Here is a 24,326-nt window from a genome sequence, read left to right as displayed (position 1 = left end):
AGGAATATATAAAGTTAATAAAAACAAGTATAGAAAATAGTCCAGAATTAGACCCTTCAGGAAAGGTCAGAATTAGTCCAAAAAAGCAATGTCCAATAAGAAATATTAAGGTCCAAAGTTGTAATCCAATAACCGAAACACTCACTTTGCCAAGCAAAGTGAGGGGAGATGACAAGGTCCTTAGTCCATAAAACTTGAGCGTGGCTAGGAAATAACTTGATACTTGAAACAAGGCTTGAACGTGGAACAAGGTAACTAAGAACAAGAACAAGGTCCGTGGAATAACTTGGTAAAATCCGTGGAACAAGGCAAGGATTGATCCTGGAAACAAGGCAAGGTCCGCAGGTAAACAAAGGCTGGGAAGCAAGGCGAAGGCTGGATAACAAGGCAAGGCTTGAGCAGGAGCGAGGCTTGAATCGGAGCGCGCTGTCCAGACACAACTCGCTCCGTAGGCTGACGAATTGACTCCGCGAAGTTGCTACGCGGGCAAAACACCTATATAGAGTCCAACTTTCTCACCAAAGCGGTTCTCTGGGAATCAGAAACGAAAGCTAAACTCTGAGACCAGATGTTAAACTCCTTAAAGATTCTCACGAGAACCAATGTTAATTGGCAACATTCTTAGCTGCTATCCTCGCACTCCTGCGCGAAGCTGAATCCAAACTTCTCTGTTGTTTACAAAACTCCCGGCGCAAGAACACGGGAGAAGTAGGCTCTGGGGTTGTTTGACATACTTCTGGGGCACAACTTTCTTGCAGGTGCAAGGTTTCCAGATCTGCCTGGGAAGGATCTGGCTGAGAGGAATCCAGCTCAGACTGGGAAGGTAAAAAACCCAAGTTTTCATCTTCATCAGGGATTACAATGTCCTGAGCAGGACTACAAGGCCCATGGTTCATCACAGGCGTAGTCAAAGGTGTTTTAGCTCTGATGAGGATGATGATGATGAGGCACCTGGAATTAGAGTAACAGCTGACAGCGATGAGGAGTTGTAACTGGCATAAAATGGGGTTTAGAATCCAGGGCTAATTGCGTTGGGCAAGGTAATCTGGACGAACGCTTGGGCTCTTGTTGGGAACTTCCTGAAGACGGGTGTGATTCGTTTGCTGAATACGTAAGTTACCAAGGACACTGGGCATAGACGGCGGGAGGAACTGTGTGGGCTTTTCCTGTGCAACTTGTGTTTAATCTTAATAGCTTGGACCTCCGTCGTCTTTTTCACGGACACTAATTGCCTACTCTGGACTGACTGACTGACTGACTGACTGATTGACTACGACCTCGGACTATCCCTTCTGTGGCTATCGGTGGAACTGGTGAACTGAAGACATCTGTACCTGGCTTTCGACCTCGGACCGGATTGAGACCCCGCTGACTGCTGCTGCCCTGATTGATGTGTTTGAACCCGGAGTTCGCTCGCTGCTCGGAGGAGTAACATCTTAGTTACTAAATCACAGCTTTTGGGTAGCAGAGAGGAATCTGCTGCCAGTTATTTGTGTTTCTTTGAATCTTGTTTACCAGCTTTTGTTTGTTTAAAGTGCCAGGCTGAATTAAGCATTTTTGGTTTAACTCGGATTAAACTCCAGTTTAATCCGGTTTATCTTTTGAAACGTTTTTTAGTTTCTTTTTCTCTGAAGGCAAGTGTTTGCCTAGCCCTTTGTCTTTTACGGGCGTTTTTGGTTCTGTAACTTTAATAAACTGTGTTGAATCTTATTTTGGTGGCGTTCTGTCTCTGACAGATTGCCCAACGCCAGAAAGAAGTTTTTTAGTTAGGTAATTACGTCAAGAAGACGATGGAGGAGCTTAAGGCTCGTTTTGACCAGCTGCAGGCTGCATTTTATGCTGCACAAGCAGCACATCCGGCTAAAGGACATGTAATGACTCCTGAACGTTTTGATGGATCTCGAAATAAGCTGCCCACTTTTTTGGCGCAAATTGAACTTTATTTTTCCCAGATTAGCGCACAGGCTTTTCCTACAGACACCAGTAAGGTGGCATTTATTTTGAGTTTATTGACCGGTCCTGCGGGACAATGGGCCACTAATTTGATTTTGGGAAATGACCGAGTCAAGGACAATTTAAATGATTTCAAGAAATTATTAACTGACACTTTTGGGGATCCCCTCCGTATGGAGAATGCTAGCTGGGCTCTTTATCGGTTAAAGCAGGGAAAGGGGTCTGTTTTGGATTATTTAAACAAGTTTAACTCTTATCGTCATCAACTGGACTGGGGGGAGAACGCGTTTATGCTCCTGTTTATTGCTGGCTTGAATGATTATCTCCAGGATGAATTGGCGCGTTTAGAACCGGCAGGAGACTGGGACGCTTTAGTAGCTAAAGTATTGCGTTTGGACGCCCGGTTCGAATCTCGCAAACAGTCTAGGGCAATGTATGCGCCATCTGTATCTGCGCCCAGGGCACCTGTGACAAAAGGGGAGGAACCTATGGAACTCGGAGTGTTTAGAAAATTGTCTACGGCAGAAAAAGACCGTAGGAGACAATTGGGATTGTGTTTGTATTGCGGAAATGCTGGGCATTTTGCTAGGAATTGTAATGTTAAGCCTTCTCAGCTTTCGGGAAAAGGTCAGCCCTAGTGCGACGTGAGTCCAACGCATTAGGGCTTCTGAAGCAGTCATTTCAAGGGAAGAAACATGTTTTTGTACCCATTTCTTTATCTGTTGGGGGGAAAGAACTTGCTTCTACTTGGGCACTGCTAGACTCAGGGGCTACGGTCTCATATGTGGATGTTGGGTTTGCAAGGAAGCATGGGCTTCCTACAGTACGTAAAGCATGCGATATATTGGTGGAAGGAGCGGACGGGAAACTACTGGAGTCTGGGGTGGTTAATCATGAGACCTCTGAAATAACGTGGGAGGTACAAGGAGTAACTGGGAATTTTGTATGGGACATTACACGGTTACCAAGATACGATGTGATCCTGGGAATGGATTGGTTAACTTTAGTAAATCCTCAAGTGGATTGGGTGAAGCGTACTATAGCTTTTAAGAGGCAGGAATGTCTAGCTCTAAATCCCTCTCAGCTTAACATGGAGGGAGTGCCTGCTGAATATAGGGAATTTCAAGATGTGTTTTGTAAGAAGGAAGCGGACAAGTTGCCGCCTCATAGACCATACGATTGTGCCATTAGACTAGTAGAAGGCGCTAAGTTGCCAGCAGGAAGGTTATACGCTTTAACGGTACCAGAAAGACAAGCCCTGAGGGAATTTCTTGACGAGAACCTGGCTAAAGGGTTTATTCGCCCATCTAGCTCTCCAACTGCTGCACCTGTGTTCTTTGTAGCTAAAAAGACAGGGGAACTCAGATTAGTATGTGACTACCGGGTTCTTAACAAGCACACCATTCGTGGTAGATATCCGCTACCTTTGATTTCGGAATTACTGTCGAGAGTGCAAGGGGCTAAGATCTTTACCAAACTTGACCTACGAGGGGCGTATAACTTGATTAGAATACGGGAAGGTGACGAATGGAAGACGGCATTTAACACGTGTTTCGGATGTCACGAGTTCCGTGTAATGCCTTTCGGACTTTGTAATGCGCCTGCTGTCTTTCAAAGATTCATAAATGATGTATTTAGAGACTTAATTGATCAATTTGTAGTGGTTTATTTGGACGATATATTAATTTTCTCTAAAGATGAAAGGAAACACCAGCAACATGTAAAGCAGGTACTGCACCGTCTACGGGGTAATGGGCTTTTTGCTAAGGCTTCTAAATGTGTTTTTCACGTGCCTGAAGTTGAGTTCCTGGGACATGTAGTTTCGGGAAAGGAACTCAAAATGGATCCGCACAAAGTTGACGCAGTCAACTCGTGGCAAGAACTCAAGACTAAAAAAGATGTACAGCGGTTCTTGGGATTTGCTAACTATTACCGAGAGTTTATCCCAAACTTTGCCAAACTCACTGTACCTTTAACGCAACTCTTGCGTAAGAAACAACCATTTGTGTGGGGACGGGAGGCTCACGATGCTTTTTTACAGTTGAAGTCTAGCTTCCAGGCAGACAATATACTAATCCATCCAGACATTGATAAGCCGTTCATAGTAGAAGCAGACGCTTCTAGTTATGCGTTGGGGGCTGTATTATCTCAAAGGGATTCATCAGGGACTTTGCGTCCCTGTGGATTTTACTCTCGGCAACTAACACCTTTTGAACAAAATTATACCATCTGGGAAAAGGAATTGTTAGCTATCAAGGTGGCTTTTGAGGTGTGGCGGCACTGGTTAGAGGGCGCACGGCATCAAATTGTGGTCAGATCTGACCACAAGAATTTGGAGCATTTACAAACTGCCAAGAAATTGAATCAACGTCAGATTCGATGGGCTTTGTTTTTCTCTAGGTTCAATTTTAAAGTTCAGTTTGTGGAAGGGAAGGTAAACTTGCGGGCTGATGCATTATCTCGCAAGCCTGAGTTTAAAACCTGTGAACAGACAGTGTGCCAGACAATTTTGCCTACTACCTCTTTATGTGTGGTGGAGAACGAGGCTGGGTTACATGCCCAAATCCTAGAGGCTCAGAAAGATGATAACTGGACTCAAGAGCAGCTCATACTACTGTCGGTAGGGAATCGTACTATGCTGCCTCATTTACAAGACCAGGAGGGGGTATTGGTACGAAATGGACAGATTTATGTACCGGCGGGTGCACTCAGGTTGGAAATTATTAGGGCACATCATGATGAACCCATGGCTGGGCATTTTGGCAGGTTTAAGACCGTACAACTCATTACCAGAAACTATTGGTGGCCAAAGATGCGACAGGACATTCTCCGTTTTTGTGATAGCTGCGCCGTTTGTCAGCAAAGTAAGACGCCTGTTGGGCGCCCTAGGGGTTTATTATCTTCATTGCCTGTTCCTGAGAGACCATGGCAGATTATTTCCATGGATTTCATTTCTGACTTGCCTAGGTCTGGGGGTTATACATGTATTTGGGTGGTGGTGGATTTATTTTCTAAAATGGCTCATTTTATACCATGTTCAACAATTCCAGCAGCTCCTACATTGGCTTTATTATTTACCAAACATATTTTCCGTTTACATAGAGCTCCTGAGGTTATTATTTCTGACAGAGCTCCGCAATTTGTGTCGCGTTTTTGGAGACATTTCCATAAGTGTTTGGGAACCAAATTGAATGTCTCTTCTGCTTTTCATCCACAAACGGATGGTCAATCTGAGAGAGTTAATGGGTTGTTGGAGCAGTATTTACGTTGTTTCTGTCTGGAACAACCAAGTGCTTGGGTAAAATGGCTGTCGGTGGCTGAATTTGCCTATAATAACGCTGTACATACGTCTAGTCAACACACCCCATTCGAGTTAACTTATGGCTTTCATCCACCGGGAGGGGTGGCGCCGTCAACCAATGTGGTTTCCTCGGACCCGGTGTACCGTTCCTCTGAAATGGCTGCTTTACATGATGTTGCTCGTCGGCTGTTATTAGAAGCTAAGGCAGCGCAAAAGACTCAAGCCGACCGTCATAGACAAGCTGGGGAAGAGTTGGAGGAAGGGGATATGGTTTGGTTATCCTCTAAATATATTAAACAGGCTGGGGGAAAGTTTGCGCCACGGTATTTGGGACCTTTTCCCATTGCCAAAAAGATTTCTTCTGTGGCTTTTAGACTGCGTTTGCCTTCTTCTTTTAAGATTCACCCTGTCTTTCATCGTTCTTTGTTGAAGTTAGATACTTCTGGGCGCCGTAACACTGTAGCTGAAGAAATCACTGCTGTGTCTCCACCTTTGGAGGAGGAGGCCTTTGTGAGAGGGGATAGTGTTATGGTTGAGCCTTATGGCTCCGATACTGGGAGACGTGGTCGTAAGACTCCTCGGGAGTCAGACTCTCTTGAGGAGCGAGAAAGGAAACGGCTGCGGGACTTATTTGCAGAACCAACTGACGAAGACTCCTTTGAGGGTTTTACCGAAGGAATGGAGGAAGAGATGGTTAGCTCTGAGGAGGATGATATGGAATGGACTCGTGTGAGAGAGGATCTGGGTGCCACTGGCAATGATAGTGTGGGAGGCGACTGGCAGGTTGCAGGATTAGACCCGTGGACAAGCTGGAGGGATGGAACGGGATCCACAGCTGGGGATGCTGTGGGGCGTAGTCAAAGGTGTTTTAGCTCTGATGAGGATGATGATGATGAGGCACCTGGAATTAGGGTAACAGCTGACAGCGATGAGGAGTTGTAACTGGCATAAAATGGGGTTTAGAATCCAGGGCTAATTGCGTTGGGCAAGGTAATCTGGACGAACGCTTGGGCTCTTGTTGGGAACTTCCTGAAGATGGGTGTGATTCGTTTGCTGAATACGTAAGTTACCAAGGACACTGGGCATAGACGGCGGGAGGAACTGTGTGGGCTTTTCCTGTGCAACTTGTGTTTAATCTTAATAGCTTGGACCTCCATCGTCTTTTTGACGGACACTAATTGCCTACTCTGGACTGACTGACTGACTGGCTGACTGATTGACTACGACCTCGGACTATCCCTTCTGTGGCTATCGGTGGAACTGGTGAACTGAAGACATCTGTACCTGGCTTTCGACCTCGGACCGGATTGAGACCCCGCTGACTGCTGCTGCCCTGATTGATGTGTTTGAACCCGGAGTTCGCTCGCTGCTCGGAGGAGTAACATCTTAGTTACTAAATCACAGCTTTTGGGTAGCAGAGAGGAATCTGCTGCCAGTTATTTGTGTTTCTTTGAATCTTGTTTACCAGCTTTTGTTTGTTTAAAGTGCCAGGCTGAATTAAGCATTTTTGGTTTAACTCGGATTAAACTCCAGTTTAATCCGGTTTATCTTTTGAAACGTTTTTTAGTTTCTTTTTCTCTGAAGGCAAGTGTTTGCCTAGCCCTTTGTCTTTTACGAGCGTTTTTGGTTCTGTAACTTTAATAAACTGTGTTGAATCTTATTTTGGTGGCGTTCTGTCTCTGACAGAAGTAGCCGTCTCATATCTTCTACCAAAAGGGAACTCACCACCTATTAAGGCAGAAATGCCAGTTCCTTATTTGTCATTTGAATTCATTGGTTCAGTAGCTACCCTTTTGAGCATCAGAAAACAAGCTCACTACGGTGTGTGTGTGTGTGTGTGTGAAACTTGCTTTTAGCGAATCATGAAGAGTAGTTCCATAACACAAAATAGTTTAGAAATCAGGCTCCATCAATAAACTTCAATGGACACTCAAGATAAATAAACTTCAGTGGACACTCATGAGGATGTGGTTAATCAGTTAACATTCATGAGTAAACTAGGATTTTTTTAACTTGAAAAATTTCGCGCCCCCCCCTCCTTGGCTACAGTCCTGCTAACTCCATCTTCCACACAATCACACTTTGAATATTTAAATATGACACATTATGGTTTTCTCTTACCCAGGCACAATGTACACAGTTTCCTCACCTGCTCCTAATAATACCTGGCTTGAAAACCTCGTATATATCCTTCTTGCATATTATGAATTCACATTCCACATTGCCTCAGTCCAGTTTTTCTTAACTGATACTTTGTGTTTAAATGAACACACATGCTTTTCCCATTGTAAATTAGTAGTACTTGCACTAGGAGTAGGTCTTCTAAATTTTATGTTTTTACTTACAAGGAATCTGTTAACCTGAGAATCTGTTAACTAAGCCTTGCTGCGATCATTTCAGGATCTTGGAAATAAAGATCTTACAAGAGAAAAAATTTATTTGATTTGTCAAATTGTACGGATTGGAAGAATGGATCTCCGAGATACTAATTCAAGAAAATATACTCAAGGCATAAGACGACCATTTGGAGTAGCAGGTAAGCAGTGAAAAACATCCACGAAGAGCCCAAAGGTTTTGCATGCCTTTCTCTGCACGTTTCCACCCTTTTAGTTACTTTGTTTCACTCCCAACCTGAAAAGGCACACCTGAAAGTTGGAAGGAAAATCCAGAGTAGCAATCTATTGGACCAGGGGTGTCTTTATGACTCTTTGGGAATGCCAAACTTTCCTTATCTTACACATAGGTCTTTCTGGATCATGGGTTCTAAAAACTATTCAGTGCAAGGTAATAAAGTTACAGAAATAGTTTCCTTTAGCTAATGATATAGGTTAAATGTTCTAAAATTGGAGCAACATTGAAGTCAGTGTTGAATATGGAGTTTTACTGAGAGATCATAAGCATCACAAGAGTTGAAAGTGGCTGTCCAACCAAAAGTCCCCTTATACATTTATTCAGTGATGCTACAAAGTGAAGGTATTCTTTGAAGATCTTCCGTAAGAACTCTGTTCAAAAAGAGCTATGAGGTTGGGAGCCCTCTGGGTGGCAGAGTGACAGAAACACATATAAGGCAAGTGAGAAAAAGGTAAAACATTTCATGGAAATACAGATACTGAAATACTTTAAATGAGCTTTTCACCTGGAGATACCTTGGCGTAGGATGTCATCCTATAATTTTATTGGTTAAAAAAAGTTTGAACAATATAACACACACAAGCAAAATTTGAATGGCAATGTATTATTTAAGCAAGCACAACAAATTAGCTGCCTCAGCTGCCTTGAAGTCAAATTAATTGCCATCTACCTGGGGCTTTGGTATTTATTGGCTGCTCCGCATTGCCATATAATTAAGTCAGTTGATGATACAGGGATCTGGGACAAATAATTGAATTCTTTTTTTCTTTTTTCTTTTTGTAAAACCTGTATTAGTGAGAATACATGGAAGCATATACTGGCATTCCAGTGGTTGCAGTGTTGACAGTTGTGTACAGATCATGGTGGGGAATATATTTCATTCCATCGAAGAAACATTGTGGCATTTTGTATTTTTATCTAAATAAAAACTAGGAAAACTTGTGGGACTGCAACTCCCATTATATCTCACTATTAGCTAGGGACAGAGGGACTTTCAAACCAGGAGCATCTGGAGATCTGTGTATTCTACCAGACTTTCCATAGGAGTAAAACCTGTGCCAAAACAGGTTAAAATAACCAACTTTGGCACGTCTTCTAGTCTCCACCCATCCAACCCAACACTGGGTTTCCCAGGGGTGGGGTTTGGCTACTTGTCATCCTGATTGAAATCAGGATGGCATGAAGCCACCCCGAAACCTCCCATTTCCCCCTAAAACTTACTTTAAAAAGTCCCTGGCTGCCATAAAGCCTCACCTTGTGTCCTCCTGGCATGAGAAAATGTCACATGAGGAGATGGGAGAGACAAGGAGGAAGATCTCTCCTTGCTCCCCTGGTCTCCTCATGCATCATTTTCTGGCAGCAGGAGGACTTGAGGAGAGGTTTTATGGCAGCCAGGTACCTTTTAAAGTAAGATTTAGGGGGATATTGGGCTGGGGGGCTCCAGGAGCCCAAAAGGTGCAGGATGGCTATGGGGACTCAGCCCCCAGGTCCCTTGAAGCAGTCCAGAGAGTGAGTCCCCACAGGGTTTTCAGGAAGGCCTGTATCTAATGAAGTATTTAATTAATCTGGAACAAACCAAGAAAAACTTTGTTTATTCTGAATTAATTCATTTTTACCGGAGGCGTTGTTTGCATGCCTCCGGTAAAAACTGAGATAGGTCCTGCATTTTGGGGCTGTTTGAATGGGCCCTATATCTTTGTAGGACAGAATGAAAACTGTTATTCTAAAGAAAATGTAAAAAATGATATTCGAAACTATTTAAAAAACACCACACAAACAAACTGTAATATCATAAATTGCAAAGTAGTATCTGTCTGGGTTCAAACTTTACAAACTTGGTATGTAATCTTAACAAGGTGCCTATATTTGGTTCCTTTTCTATTTGTGTTAATTGATTATTATTTTTCTAGTGATGGATATTACAGACGTCATTAAAGGCAAAGCAGAAAGTGATGAAGAGAAGCAACATTTCATTCCTTTTCATCCGTAAGAAAATCCATTTGCTTTTAGTGGGCTAAAAATAAAGCTTAAATGGAACACAATTTGTGTTTGGCACAAGTTAATCTTGCAGCAAAAATAAATACAATAGAGACTGGAAGTTCTTCTACCCCATGTACTTTTACATCTGATCTTAGGGTGTTTCAAAAGGAAAGCCAACAAAATCCAAAGTTCGTTCTTCCGTTTTCACAATTTACTAATAAGGATTACTTAAAAAAAAAAAACCCTTACCTATCATACTTGTGCTCATATTTTTGGAACATCTGTTTCCCTGAAGGCCTCCCCTGGCAGATGTTTGTTCTTAAGCTTCTAACCTTTTTGTTGGCTTGTTGAAGCTCAGGTATCATCAGGTATCATTCACTTGGGAGATCTTGTATTTTTAGTTTTACACAAGCTTACTGTCCCCTCTTTAACATCTGTTCTGGAACTACAAATATACTGTTACTTTTCAAAGCATTGGCAGACAAATATGAGGTGATACAATGCAATTCTGGCTTTTCTTGTGGTTCTTGTGTGATTCTTCTGTTAATGTTTTCAGTTTGCACAATTATTTTTTCCCCTTTTTTAGAGTGTCAGAGAATGACTTCTTGCACAATCTCTTAAGCAAGGTCACAGCACTCAAAGGTGACAGTGGCGGACAAGGTGAGGTGATGTATAACTTCAAGAAAAATGGGGAAAGGTCTTCCCACTCCCCTTTAGTAATCATAGTATGGTGGCATTGCCCTCAGCATCAGTTTGCATGACAACCAGTGCCACATTCAGCCCTTTAAGGAATGTACATAGGCTATGATATTCGCTCAACCAGTTTGGCCCTTTTGCAGGGATAGCTATGATACAGATCTTACAAAAGTGTGTGGAGATTGAGTTTCCTAGTATGCCACATGAGAACTGTGGTTAGGGTTTTCTTTAAATGTGATCTTGCCATTGAAAGTTTGTGAACTGATTTTTTATAACCAATATTTAAAAGGAGCTGTGGGGAATTTACTAGTGATACCCTTTTTCTCTTGAAGGACTCTGGGTGACTATGAAAATGCTTGTTGGAGATGTTGCCCAGATCCGGAAGGACTATCCTCATCTTGTTGACAGAACAACTGTTGTTGCTCGGAAGCTTGGCTTTCCTGAAATAATTATGCCAGGTAGGAACTTGCTTGCTTTTGCTTTTGTTTGGAGGGGGGAGACCGTAACTAGCTTTTTCTTTCACAATGTCTTCCCTTCTCTCCCTACACCTTCAAGGATTTGGAGATTCTGTTCAAAGGAGTGAATAATGGAAGGGGGTTTGAGGGAGGAGGGGGAACATAATGGAAATTCAGGGGTGGTACTTTTGTAAGTGAAAAGAAAATACTTCCATCCAGTTCCCAACAGCCTTTCCCCACATTGTCAACCAGCTGACTGTAGTCTGTGGGATTTGCATTACTGAGAGGATGTGGGTGCTTGCTGGAAGATGAGGGGCAAGAAAACAAGTTCTGCATGCTGTCTTGTGGAAAGATATTTGTATCACTTTCTGCTCTTCCAGTTTATACCCCATCCAAAACTTCTCCCTGCCCCCAGACACTCCCAAAATTGCCCACTTTGGCATCTAATATTTTTTGCATACTCTAAAAATTTAGCTCTGAATTGTTGAGCTCAGAAGTTGATATAAGTGGAGGGGGCTTGCTCAGCATCTGTAGCCAGGTGCCAAACATTCCAATCTTGGGAAATGGAAATAGGCCAGTGGCACCTCACCTATATGCCTTCTCTCTTGATAATCATCAGCTATGTTGTTTACTGGAACAGACATTCTGCATTAATCACAGATGGCAATGCCAAGGGATGTCGGTTGTGTGTCTATCTCCAGCCGCTCAACTATGGATGGGTGGGAAAGTGGCATTTTACTGCTAAGGATTTAGAATCTAAAACAGACAAACCAACAAAATCCAAAGGAAATGCATTTGTGAGCAAACTTCTTTTTAAAAAGTCACTTTTTGAGGTATGAATGTAGGAACAAAGTAGTCCAGAATACTTCGTAATGGGAGAGGGGAAATCCCAAATGTTCCGAAATCAGGAAAATGAGTACAACAATATATGCTGACAAAGCCTGAATTTTTTGCCCCATCTGGATAGCCTCATTGATGTTGAAATGAAATGTTTCATTTTCTGAATAAATAAAATGCTACAAGGTGCAATGTTTCTAAAGAAAATCACCTCCATTTCTGTATGTATGTTTTGAATATACTTAAGAAGATAAAAACACTTTCACTGGGAGTTCAATTTCTCTGTTTTACCATAAATCTTCAGTGACGTAAAACATTAATAAAGTTGATCCAAGAACATGTACACCTTTCACCCTCATAAAATGATGAAGTTCAGAACTGATGATAGTGCTAAATTTTCCTCATATTATGCATTATGTGAATATGTATGCATTATATTAACACATTGCTCTTCATTTAATCCACTGAGATGCTTTACTTTATTAACCTTCAGTTAAAAGCTCTCGTTTCTTAATTGTTGCATGCTGATGGATTTATAATCTCTAAGGAACTAGTTATTAGCCCCTAGTTTCCCAATGCAAGTGTTAATTCATATTAAACAATTTTTAAAGAAAATGTTTGCTTGGGAATTAAGTGTAGTTGACAGCAGTAATATCTTATGGGACCTTAGAAAACTTCAGATACATTTTTGCTGAGGTGCAATTGGTAGCCTTGAAATAAGAGCTTTTAAATATGAAGGGTGATATCCAAAGCATTGTGCCTTGAGTAACTTCTGTATTGCCATAACTCCAACTTTTGAGTGTTGATTGTAGCTTTTCTTGACTGTTTGAAATGCTTCCTCCAACGTAGCCACCCTTTCTGCATGCAATGAAGCTGAGAGAGATGGCTCTAAGTTTTATTGAGGGGGGCATTCAAAGGTGTAGAGAATGTAGGGGTGTAACTTTTCACTAAGTTTCTTCTTGAATGTAGTAACAATTAATCACAGGAATTTTCATTTCAGCAGATAGTTTTTTTTAAGGTTGTTTGCAATTTGGGACTTATTCTGCAAAATATTTGCATGTGATTGTTCTGCACAGAGTATAACATTTTCTGCATGGAAATCAAATTGTTTTCTCTATTTTAGGCCAATCACCCATGTGAGAGGATTTTCTGTGCAGGAATGAATATTTCTACATTGAAATACTATTTTCTATACAGAATATGCTGTTTTCTGTGTAAAACAACCACGTCCAAATTTTGTGTTGAACAAGTTCCAAAGTGTGAAAATTCTCATTAGTCCAACTTTTTCTTGTCAGATTTTCCTATTTGCAAAATACATTTTTTGGCATTTAAAAATATTTTTGAATATTCCTCCCATTTTTATCATGTTCCCAATCCCTAGGTGGCTCCAGAGTGAGAACAAGAGGCATAAACTGCTTTGATTGACTTTGTGATGAGACCATTTCATCAATATGTGGGCAATACAACCTTGACTTAACATAGTTTTGCTGGGAGGGAGGGCAGGGATAGTTATAGACTAGCAATTTTCTGTAAACTGCCCTATACCAGTTTCTGTTTATTCCCAATCCAAAGGTTCTCTGTACAACCTCCAGATTTTCTAGTCTGAGCCGGTTTGTTTTATCAGGCTCTTTTTCACGCAGAGGCTCAGAATGTTTTCATTCTGTTTTCATTCCTCAATCTTGGCTGTGGATTCATGACATGGAGGTGTTCTGGTGTCTTGAACACACCAGATATGAGTCCAGTCCATGGCATTATTTTCTTCTTCTTCTTACATATTCTCAAACTTTAACTCTGAATTGTTGGGCTCAGAACATGCTGTAAGTGGGGAGTTTCTTCAAGGCATCTCCAAGCAAGTGCCACAAATTCATGCCACATGGTTGCTCTCTTGGGGCCAAAAACTAAGGAGTGGAAGTGAAAAGGGAAGCCGTTTTTTAAAGCCTATTTGTGGTCTCTATTTTTTCCAAAAGCAGAAGCCCTTCTATTTCAAAAGTGGTCTACTATGTCACTGTGTATAGCAACTCTTTAAAAACCCTAAACAATCCAAAGTGTCTCCAGCCCGTAGTAGTAAAGCTATGTTGATAAAGCCTTATTTATACTCAGTCAACTTCTCTAAGAACCCCTTTTGCCCATTCCCCACAAAATTTACTGTGTAATTTAGCTGAATGGCAATGATACTTGTGGTGTTCATTTGTTATTTAAGTCCACCATGACTTGTCACTACTTGTTATGAAGTGCCTTAACTGGGCTTCACCAGAAGGTGTCATTGCAGGATGAGAATTACCAATTCATGTGGAAATGACATTCAGCCCTTTCCTGACAAGACAAAGTCTGATAATAAACATCAAAGCTGCATTTCAATTTCTCCTTGAATTTTCATACTTCAGTGTAACGCTGAGCATGCCAGACATAGCTTTAATGTATTCTGTGATATTAGCTGTTTGCAGTTGCTTTTATCCTGGTGTCTAACCTTTTGTGATTCTTCTGTAGGTGATGTAAGAAATGACATCTATATTACTTTACTATATGGAGACCTGGATAAGTATAATAAAACCACTCAGAGAAATGTAGAAGTCAACATGTGTGTGTGTGATGAAGAAGGGAAAGTGATTCCAGTAAGTATTACTCTGTGCATACTAATGATAATGAAGTGCAACTTTAGGTGAATTTCCTCCCTTAGCCACAAATTAAGTTTCTGCTATACTTGCTCTGCAGTTCAAATTTGCTGGCTTTGCTTTGTCTACCATTGTGTAATGATGAGTAATACTTGATTCTTTGCCCCACAGTAATTTGCACCCACAGGCTTAAAAGCCCATCTTGTCCCAACCATGTAATATATTTTGAGAGATTTGAACTCTGAGATGCAGTGATGGGGAGTGAAAGTAATAGATATAAATAGCTCAGCCTAGCATAAATCTGTTGCCTAAATCTGATGGGCGTTTAGAAAGAGGAACTCCAAAAATCCCCATATGGTTTACTTGATGGTGTTGGGATGTATATTCTAATAACTTTTCCTTTCACATTCTGCACTTGAATGTTTCAAGTATAGCTGCTATTTTCTTTGCTAATACAAGGGTGTCAAGGATAGTGTGTTACATTAGCTACTGCAGTTTGTATTGTTTGGTGATCTTAAGGAGAGACCTTAATTCTCTTTAAGGAAGCAGAGTGCAATATATACTTCCTAAAACATTGCTTTTAAAATGCTGTTAATGTTCCGCAGCACCTAGGTGCTGATGTATTTCATAGCTTCTATTCCAGACTCCATCCTACCAGCAAAAGCCTTGACATTGCATTCTCTTGCCGTGGAAATTGGAAAAATGGAAACCCCACCTGGCAGTTAAACAGTAGCAAACAATGATGTATTTCTCCTTATTAGCATTGGCTTCTGTGAGACCTCCCCGGAGATTAGCAAAAAAGACCCTGCAATGCTGCAACAGTAACAATTGGTTTGTTGTAAATGGAGTTTTGAAGTAACTCACTATAGATAATGGGAGCTGTACTGTTGGTGTATTGCACTAGCAGTCACACTTTTTTCAGCGTCACTTGGCAGGAGCAAACAAACGCAGGCAAACATGAACAAGCTGTAAGCATACCCTCCAACTGTCCTAATTTGACAGGGAACGTGCCAATTAATCCTCGGTTGCCCCACCTTTTTCAGCTGCTTTTAAAATGTGCCAGTTGCTCTCTTCTGTTCCCACTTTGTCCCTTTGTCCTTAGCTTACTACAAATGCTGAAAATCACTTCAAAGTATTAAAAGAGTTTGTACTCAATTAACTTAGCAGGAGGAAGAAGGGGGGGGGGGGATCTTGTCCTTCCCCATCGTCTCAGAAAAAAGCAAAGTGTGGCAGCTGCTTTTGGCTTGTGTATTTCTTCTCATTAATAACGTTGGTCATTTTGATCAAATCCTGATATTGGCTGGGCACATGTGCCCTGGTTTTCATCTGCAAGTATTAGAGCTTATGCTGTATGCAGCAAAGTTCCCCCGTGGTCTTCCTGACTGCTGCTGTTGTGATTCCTCCATCCTGCTTCTACTGCCTCTTGGATTTAAAGGGGAATTGTATATTGTAGAACTCATACAAACAAACAGCAATCCTTAATTTTGGCTAAAGACTGAAAATTGCTCTCTGCTGCATTGGGTTCTCCACAAACAGCAAGGCCACCCCAAAATAATACCAGAAGTGATTGCCACTTTTTGTTTTGTTTTCAGGTGTATGTGCATGTTTATTTTATTTTATTGAGAGGAAAGGGGGAGAACAAGACCATTCAGTTCTTTTGAAACTCTCTTTCCACACATTACCCTTCATATTTGGTTAGCAAAACTCAGATCAATAATGTGTCATGCCACCTCATTAAGGCCAGGATTTAAATGGAAAATGCACATAGTAAGTACTGAAACCATAAGATTCCAACCTACTTCTTTGGAGTGGGAGCTCACCAGGAATGTTAAGCCTCTCAACACAACCAGGTCTAGCAAAATCAACACCACTTCTGAGACTTCCACCAATAACTTAGGCAGAGGGACAGTTAGATAGCAATGATAGACAACAGAATCTCAATCTCAAATAGATGAGGTGCAGTAAGATTTGCTGATAAAACAAAATGTATTGTGTTTTTTAATGAATGGGAGAACCACAGTATTTCTTCTTCAAGAACAAGAAAAGAGAATAATGTTTGTGGAATAATATTGTCCTTGAAAGTGCCTCTGTTGCCTGGTGATTTATCATTTAAGCCATTAAGCTAAATTTCTTGTTAACTGCAATCTTGCTAGCTGTTTGTTTCTTGTTAACTGGTTGTTTTCCAGTTAACTATGATAATAGAATCATAGTATCATAGAATAATAGAGCTGGAAGAGACTATATGGGCCATCCGGTCCAACCTCCTGCCATGCAGGAAAAGCATAATCAAAGCACTCCTGACAGATGGCCATCCAGTCTCTGTTTAAAAGCTTCCAAGGAAAGAGCTTCCAGCACATTCCAAGGAAGAGAGTTCCACCGCTGAACAGCTCTTACGGTCAGGAAGTTCGTCTTGATGTTCATCTGGAATCTCCTTTCCTGTAATTTGAATCCATTGCTCTGAGTCCTAGTTTCTAGGAAGCAGAAAACAAGCCTGCTCCCTCTTTCTTATGGCATCCTTTCATATATTTATACATGGCTATCATGTCTCTTCTCAGCCTTCTCTTCTGCAGGCTAAACATACCGAGCTCTTTAAAACAAGGGATAGGGTAGGTCTGGTGTATTTTCCTAGAAAAACTTGGTGGCTTTATCAATGGAAGCAGCAGGGCATTGGGGAAATGTTTAAATGATAGCTATCCCACAGCCACAGATTGACAGGCTATTAAAAAAACAAAACACAGGGCACAGGCAGGTGGGGTATGCTGCAGCCTGTCTTTAATAATCAGGCAATGGTGCTGAGAGTAGGGCACTCCAGATAGGGAGAATATTACGGTTTAAAAATATATATATTTATGAGCAATAGCCTCAGGGCCCTTCCACACAGCCATATAACCCAAAATATCAAGGCAGAAAATCCCACAATATCTGCTTTGAACTGGGTTGAGTCCACACTGCCATATATTCCAGTTCAAAGCAGGTAACGTGGGATTATATTCAGCTGTGTAGAAGGGGCCTCAATTCTTTTTGCAGTATAGCTATTTTTTGTAGTTATAGGAGTACAGTTTCACTAAATAATGGTGGGCCACTAGGGTATGCTAAGCTTCATTTTGTTGCCTTATACACTATTGTGGGTGTTGTGTTGATAAGGTGGGAAAGAAGAGAATGTATCTTATACTATAGAGGCCAGTGACTTGTAGTGTTCAGGTGTGTGTGTGTATACTTAAGAAAATACTTTCCTTTCCTTTGAGAAATAGGAATTAAAGAATTACAGTTAAAAATGACAATGTAACTCGTGAGTGGGTAAGTGAATGGCTCACAACACGACTAATTGAAGTTTAATAGCAACTTTTTGAACATTGGCAGATACTGACCCTGATTAATACTTCTATTGTGTGGAGGAACATTAGCTTCCCCTTTCTATCGATCTAATTTTCATTGATGAAACCACTGCAAGCCCATTTTATTTTGTGTCACACTCTTTTAGATGATCTATATTTACTATCTCTGGAGTGGCAACAAAAAGAGTCCTCATGATTAGAACTAGTTCTATAGTTGTCAGTATATTTTTTGAGGAAAAAAAAATACAGTCCTGTAATGAAAATGTGAGAGTTCAAGAATCTGTCTCTTTCCCTCTCCTAACCCCCACTCTCCTTTTGTGTGTAAGAATGCAATCTGTTCAGGAGCCGGGGACAAGCCAGTGAGTGAATACAAATCAGTTGTCTACTATCAAGTCAAACAACCTCGCTGGATGGAGACAGTAAAGGTATGGCAAAAGAAGAGAAGGCTTCTCTTTTGTAGGTTTTCCTTATTAGAGGTAGGAATCCAGCAGCTTTTGTACTATAGGTCTTAGCATCGTTTGCCAGCATGGCCAACAGTTGAAGAATGCTGGGACTTGCAGACCAATCACATCTGGAAGTTTAAACAATTCCTACTCGTAGGATCCTTTGGCAACTACTAAATCTGAAAGTATGAAAATGCAACTGAAGTATGCAAACCTTCAAAAAGGTGATCACATTGTGTGTGTATGATTGAAACTTAAAAAGGAATTCAAAGAATAATTCTAGCAAGGAAGATCTAGGATGTCTCTCTCCCCACCCCATACGTTTTATTATAATATTGTAATATAATTTATTTCCATCAGGCTTGTTCTTGTTCAAACAGAATTAATAGTTAACCTTGTAGTTTGTATGTAACTTGTAATGAGCAAATTCTTGGAAGGCCATGATGGAAATAACTGCAAAATGACTGTAAGCTGTTGTCAATTTGCTCCTTTTAAGGAAAGACCACTATAGAAAATTACTGCCATAATATGACTCTTAGGTAGATAATAAGTTTAATTCCATTAAGGTGTTTTGGCAAGAGTAGATAGAGGGTTGCAGGGAGAGGAAAGGCATAATAGAAGGTATAATTCAGTACTAAAACATTCACTTTCCTGTAATTTCAAATATATCTGTGTCTTAAGCAATTGTAAATGGTGCACTTGAATAAAAAAATCCATTTTAAGCATATAAAGAAATGCTTTCATTAACCAGCATTTAAAATTTTCCAATTCCCTGTCTCTTCCAATTGTAAGCAGCAATATCCAAACTTACATGGTGAAATGCAGTATAATTGTGGGTCTTGGTGTCATCTGGCCACTGTGGTACATGCCTTGGTTACATCCCTGGTGGACTACTGTAATGCAGTCTACATGAGACTGCCTTTGAAAAGTGCTCAGAAAATTCAGTTGATCCAAAGAGCAGCAGCCTGACTGCTAACTGAGGCTAGCTACAGGGAGCGTGACCCAAATGACACAAAAAGCTATAGACCAATCTCCTTGTTGTGCCATCTTTACAAAGTTTTGTAGAGACTTATTTTGAATAGAATTATGGAAAAAATAGACCCATGTTTGATTCCGAAGCAAACTGGCTTCAGGAAAGGCAAAAGCTGTACATCACAAGTGCTGAATCTTACTCAGCACATAGAAGATGCGTTTGAAAGGCAGCAGATTACAGGAGCTGTCTTCATAGACCTGTCAGCAGCTTATGACACAGTAAACCATCGCCTTCTCCTGAGAAAAACTTATAATATCACAAAGGAAGTCTGCTACAAAACAGGAGCTTTTTTGTTGAATTCCAGGGTCAGAGAAGCAGATGGTGAAAACAGAACGGCCTCCCTCAGGGGAGCATGCTTGCTCCATCAATGTTTAACATTTACACAAATGACCAGCCACTGCCAGAAGGGACAGAGAGTTTAATCTATGCTGACGATTGTGCCATCACCACCCAAGCAGGGAGCTTTGAAATGGTTGAACAGAAGCTCTCCAAAACTTTAGGTGCTCTTATTGCCTATTACAGGGAAAACCAGCTGATCCCTAATCCATCTAAAACACAGATGTGTGCTTTCTACCTTAAGAACAGACAAGCATCTCGAGCTCTGAGAATTACCTGGGAAGGAATCCCACTGGAGCAGTGCAGTACACCAAAATACTTGGGAGTTCCCCTGGACTGTGCTCTGACTTACAAGAAGCACTGCTTTACTATCAAGCAAAAAGTGGGTGCTAGAAAGAACATTGTACAAAAGCTGACTGGCACAACCTGGGGATCACAACCTGACATAGCGAAGACATCTGCTCTTGCGCTTTGCCACTCTGCTGCTGAATACGCATGCCCAGTGTGGAATACATCTCACCACGTTAAAACAGTGGATGTGGCTCTTAATGAGACATGCTGCATTACCACAGGATGTCTATATCCTACACCACTGGAGAAATTATACTGCTTAGCTAGCATTGTACCACCTGACATCTGCTGGGAAGTAGCAGCCAACAATGAAAGGACCAAGGCATTGACATCTCCAACCCATCCCCTGTTCAGATATCAGCCAGAACGCCTACGCCTTAAATCAAGAAATAGCTTTCCAAGATCTACAGAGATACTCGCAGGAACACCTCAGCAAGCAAGAGTCCAAAAGTGGCAGGCTAAAATCCGGAATCTTAATCAGTGGCTAATGGCGGATGAGAGACTCCCTCCTGGGCACACAGAAGACTGGGCAGCTTGGAAGGCACTGAACGAACTGTGCTCTGTCACCACGAGATGCAGAGCCAACCTTAAGAAATGGGGCTACAAGGTGGGGTCCGCAACATGCGACTGTGGAGAAGAGCAAACCACAGACCACCTACTGCAATGCATTCTGATACATACATGATGTGATAAACATTTCTTGAAAGTAATGCAATTGTTGTTAAGAGATATCACTTGGCAAATAATAAAATAAATTTAACATTCATGGAAATGAAACCACCCATTCTAGCCATGTTTGCTGTTGGGCCTTGCTTTGAACTACATGTAGACCTTTGTTCCATGAGTTAATCTTATCCTTTTACGATTAGTACAGGGGTAGGGATTGAATAGCCCTTAAGAAGTTGTTGGACTGCAACTCCCAGCCTCTTTAGCCATCTTAGCACAAGATGAGGAATGTTGCCGAAGGCAGCTGCATAGCGTCAGGAGGGCTGCGCTTCAGCCACTGATTTCTGATACTGTTTCTTTAAACAGGTGGCGTTGCCCATTGAGGACATGCAGAGAATTCATTTGCGCTTTACATTTAGACATCGGTCATCTCAGGAGTGTAAGTAAACTGTTCCATTATTTACTTTTAATGTGCAACATGGGAGAAGTGAAAATAGTAATACCAAATTTTGTGTTATGCAGCTAAAGACAAGGGAGAAAAGAACTTTGCCATGGCCTATGTAAAGTTAATGAAGGAGGATGGGACAACTCTACACGATGGCTTTCATGATCTGGCAGTTCTAAAGGTAGAATTACCTAATGGCCCATGTTGATTTTCATTCTGCTTTGTACCATCTAATGGCAGCCTCCCATTGTTCTGTCAAAATGTTACATGAATTCTCAAAGGAGGCTTGGTTTAATTGTTTGGATTATGCCTATGGAAATTTAATGCTGATATGAATTTAAAACTTTCAGGGCCTCGCAAAGACATCTTACTCCTTGAGTCATCGGATATGGTGGTCTTCCTTCATTCCCACCTCCCTACAATAGTTGACTTGGTTGGCAGTTTAATCTTCCTCCGCATTGGTGACATGGGCAGCAACATCCCCATCCTTTCAACATCCCCATCCTTTAGCACTGTCACGTGGGTCTATGCTGCTCCCTCCACTTCTTAGTCACAGGAGGGCATGCCAAAGCTGGATTAGGTTGTTTGGGGCCCTGGAGCAGTCTGAAAAAACACAACACCTCTTCTAACTTCCAATGAACTGAATGAAAATCTCAACATTGTGAATGGGTTCCAGGACTGACCCTCAAGTTCAAACTGAGTGGAAAATGTGTTCCATCAAGAATCTCCTACTTCCCTTTAGCAGATATATCCCTGCTATTCCAGCTATCCATCTGTCATGTAAAATCCCAGGAGATTCTCATTCTCTCCCTTTCATAATATTCCAGTCATCCTAGCCCTCACTGGGGTTTATTCCCCCCCCCCCCAAGACCAAAAGGTCTTCTCCTGCTATCTTCCCCAGTGCCCAAGCACAAGGAAAAACACAAATAGGTGAACTTTATTTATTAACTGTGCCATTTCTCTGGCATGAAACACAAAGTGATTTACAATAATTTAAATTGCAAATACAAGCAAAATCTTATATTACAAACTTTTTTTTAAATAATACACAATTTATTTGAAAATATATAGTTATAAACAGTTTAAAAGACAAAGTGAGTTCTAGAACCTTCCCTGAGCTCTTCTCCAAGTGTTGCCTGAGAGCCGGTTGCAGTTGCTCTTTATCTCAACTAGAAGTTCAAATGTCACCTAATTTACCTTGTTTATAGCAGACCATGGCACCCCATGGCAGAGCACTGTCGTATTAATGTGATTTCTTCCTTCATAATTGTCTGGTTCCCATAGTATGCTTGACTCTGCAAAACTAGAGTGGGCAGGAGAAAAAGACTATTGGGGGTTGATGAGTATGAAATGTATGACTGTGTCTGAAAAGCAGTTTGCTTCTGATTAAAAGCAAATGTGTTTTTACCAGAAAAATAAAATAAAGAAAAAGAATGGAAGCTGGGCCAAGATGGCAGTCACCTTCTCTCTAATGTTCTTATTTTTTTAGTTAGGTATTTTAGTTGGTGTTCAGGAGCCGACTTACAGTTGGGTCTGATGCATGTGCTCCTCTTGCATCATGAGTAATCTGGCCTTGATTGCTTACTTTTTCCAAAGCATGAGATGATAATGCAATATTTTAAAATAATATTATTTGTTTTATGAACAAACATATTGGAAGGGTTTAAGTCAGGATAACTGGCCAATGGGATGATGGCTTAATGAGTCATGGGAGCAGGACAAATAGCAAAAACGGGAAAAGGAAAGAAATCAAGGAACATCTGTGATTGATGCTAGGAATCTCACTGGGCTGAACCTGTACTTACGTTCTAGAACATGGTTCTCAACCTTTGGTCCCCCAGGTATTTTGGACTTCGGTTCCCACGATTCCTAACAGATAGTAAGCTGGAGGGCCAAAGGTTGGGAAGCATTGTTCCAAAAGAAGCTGCTCAGAGAAACAAGTGTGAGATTAATTTTCACACTTGCTTCAGCAACATAGCCTAGGTTTCTTTACAACTCCCCCCTTTTGTTCTGTTACCCTACCAACCTTGCCTTAACATTGATTGCAATTGAGGAAACACATATATGAGCACCACAGTTGCACATTTGCTTATTTTTCAAATCAAAAATCCCTCCCTTCTTGTCTTTCACACTCATTCATTCTTCAAAAATTTCTTACAAAATTCAGCACAAAATAGCAATGAACACCCCTCACTAAGCTGATTTTAAAAAAAATTGTACAGTCATAGGACCATGTAAAATAATATACATAAGAGGAGGCAAGCAATAAAAATAGCATGTCATCACCACCAAAAGTATTGGGTAAAAAAAGTATTGGCCTGTGTCTATAAAATAAATGGTAGAAGCATTGATGTTGGCCAAACCTGCTGGGGAAAAATATTCCATAATAAGTCCAGAAGGTGAAGTCTAGAAAGTCTATCCATCTAGACTCTGGAAACTCCTACTGGGATAACTACTCACAGAGGATTTTAATTCTGGACAAGCTGCCTTCATCATAATGCAAAATAATGTGCTAGGGCTGACTTTAGCAGTTCATTATCATAGTGCAAATTCATGGCATCGCCAATCTATGTACTTAACGGAACTATCCAACAGGATTCTACTCATACTATGAAAATGCTTTGGGCAAGCTTTAAAAAGCTTTGCCCCCTCTCAATATGACATCCTTTGAAATATTTAAACATATGTATCATATTCCTTCTGTTCTTATACCTGCATGTAATCCATACTGTTTCCTTCCCCTCCCCAAAAACAAATAGGTGGTATTAACCACCCCGCCTTCCTGCTAAGGTTGCGGACAAATTATTCTTGAACTGTGTTGTCGAAGGCTTTCATGGCCGGGATCACAGGGTTGTTGTATGTCTTTCAGGCTGCGTGGCCATGTTCCAGAAGTATTCTCTTCTGACGTTTCGCCCACATCTATGGCAGGCATCCTCAGAGGTTGTGAGGCATGGATAAACTAGGCAAGGAAAGGAAAAAATATATATCTGTGGAGAGTCCAGGGTGTGGCAAGAGGGAAGCCATCATTAATGTTTCAGTTAATCACACTAATTAGCATTGGAAAGGTTTGTCTCTTGCCTGGGGGGCATCCTTTGTTCAGTCATTAGCCATCCTTGGGGCTCCTCTGACCTCAGAGTGTTGGTTCCCATCTACTCTTTTGATTTTAGAGGGTTTTTTTAATACTGGTAGCCAGATTTTGTTCATTTTCATGGTTTCCTCCTTTCTGTTGAAGTTGTCCACATGCTTGTGGAT

The 24,326-nt window shown here is 41.2% G+C and overlaps 1 protein-coding gene across 1 annotated transcript in view; it reads left to right on the top strand.

Annotated features, from left to right (window-relative positions):
• The window catches only part of dock2 (dedicator of cytokinesis 2), a 377,601-nt gene that overhangs the window by 35,743 nt on the left and 317,532 nt on the right, over nucleotides 1-24,326 (top strand). Inside the window, exons 10-17 of the mRNA XM_008104636.3 lie at nucleotides 7,655-7,790; nucleotides 9,796-9,871; nucleotides 10,452-10,525; nucleotides 10,894-11,019; nucleotides 14,341-14,465; nucleotides 18,127-18,225; nucleotides 20,996-21,068; nucleotides 21,152-21,255. Coding sequence (XP_008102843.1) covers nucleotides 7,655-7,790; nucleotides 9,796-9,871; nucleotides 10,452-10,525; nucleotides 10,894-11,019; nucleotides 14,341-14,465; nucleotides 18,127-18,225; nucleotides 20,996-21,068; nucleotides 21,152-21,255 — 813 coding nt within the window. The remainder of the gene's footprint in view (nucleotides 1-7,654; nucleotides 7,791-9,795; nucleotides 9,872-10,451; nucleotides 10,526-10,893; nucleotides 11,020-14,340; nucleotides 14,466-18,126; nucleotides 18,226-20,995; nucleotides 21,069-21,151; nucleotides 21,256-24,326) is intronic.

The sequence above is a fragment of the Anolis carolinensis genome, chromosome 2 (assembly GCF_035594765.1).
Source record: "Anolis carolinensis isolate JA03-04 chromosome 2, rAnoCar3.1.pri, whole genome shotgun sequence".
NCBI lineage: Eukaryota > Metazoa > Chordata > Lepidosauria > Squamata > Dactyloidae > Anolis > Anolis carolinensis.
The sequence above is the reverse complement of the archived record's forward strand: the minus strand, read 5'-3'. Positions and strand labels throughout refer to the sequence as shown.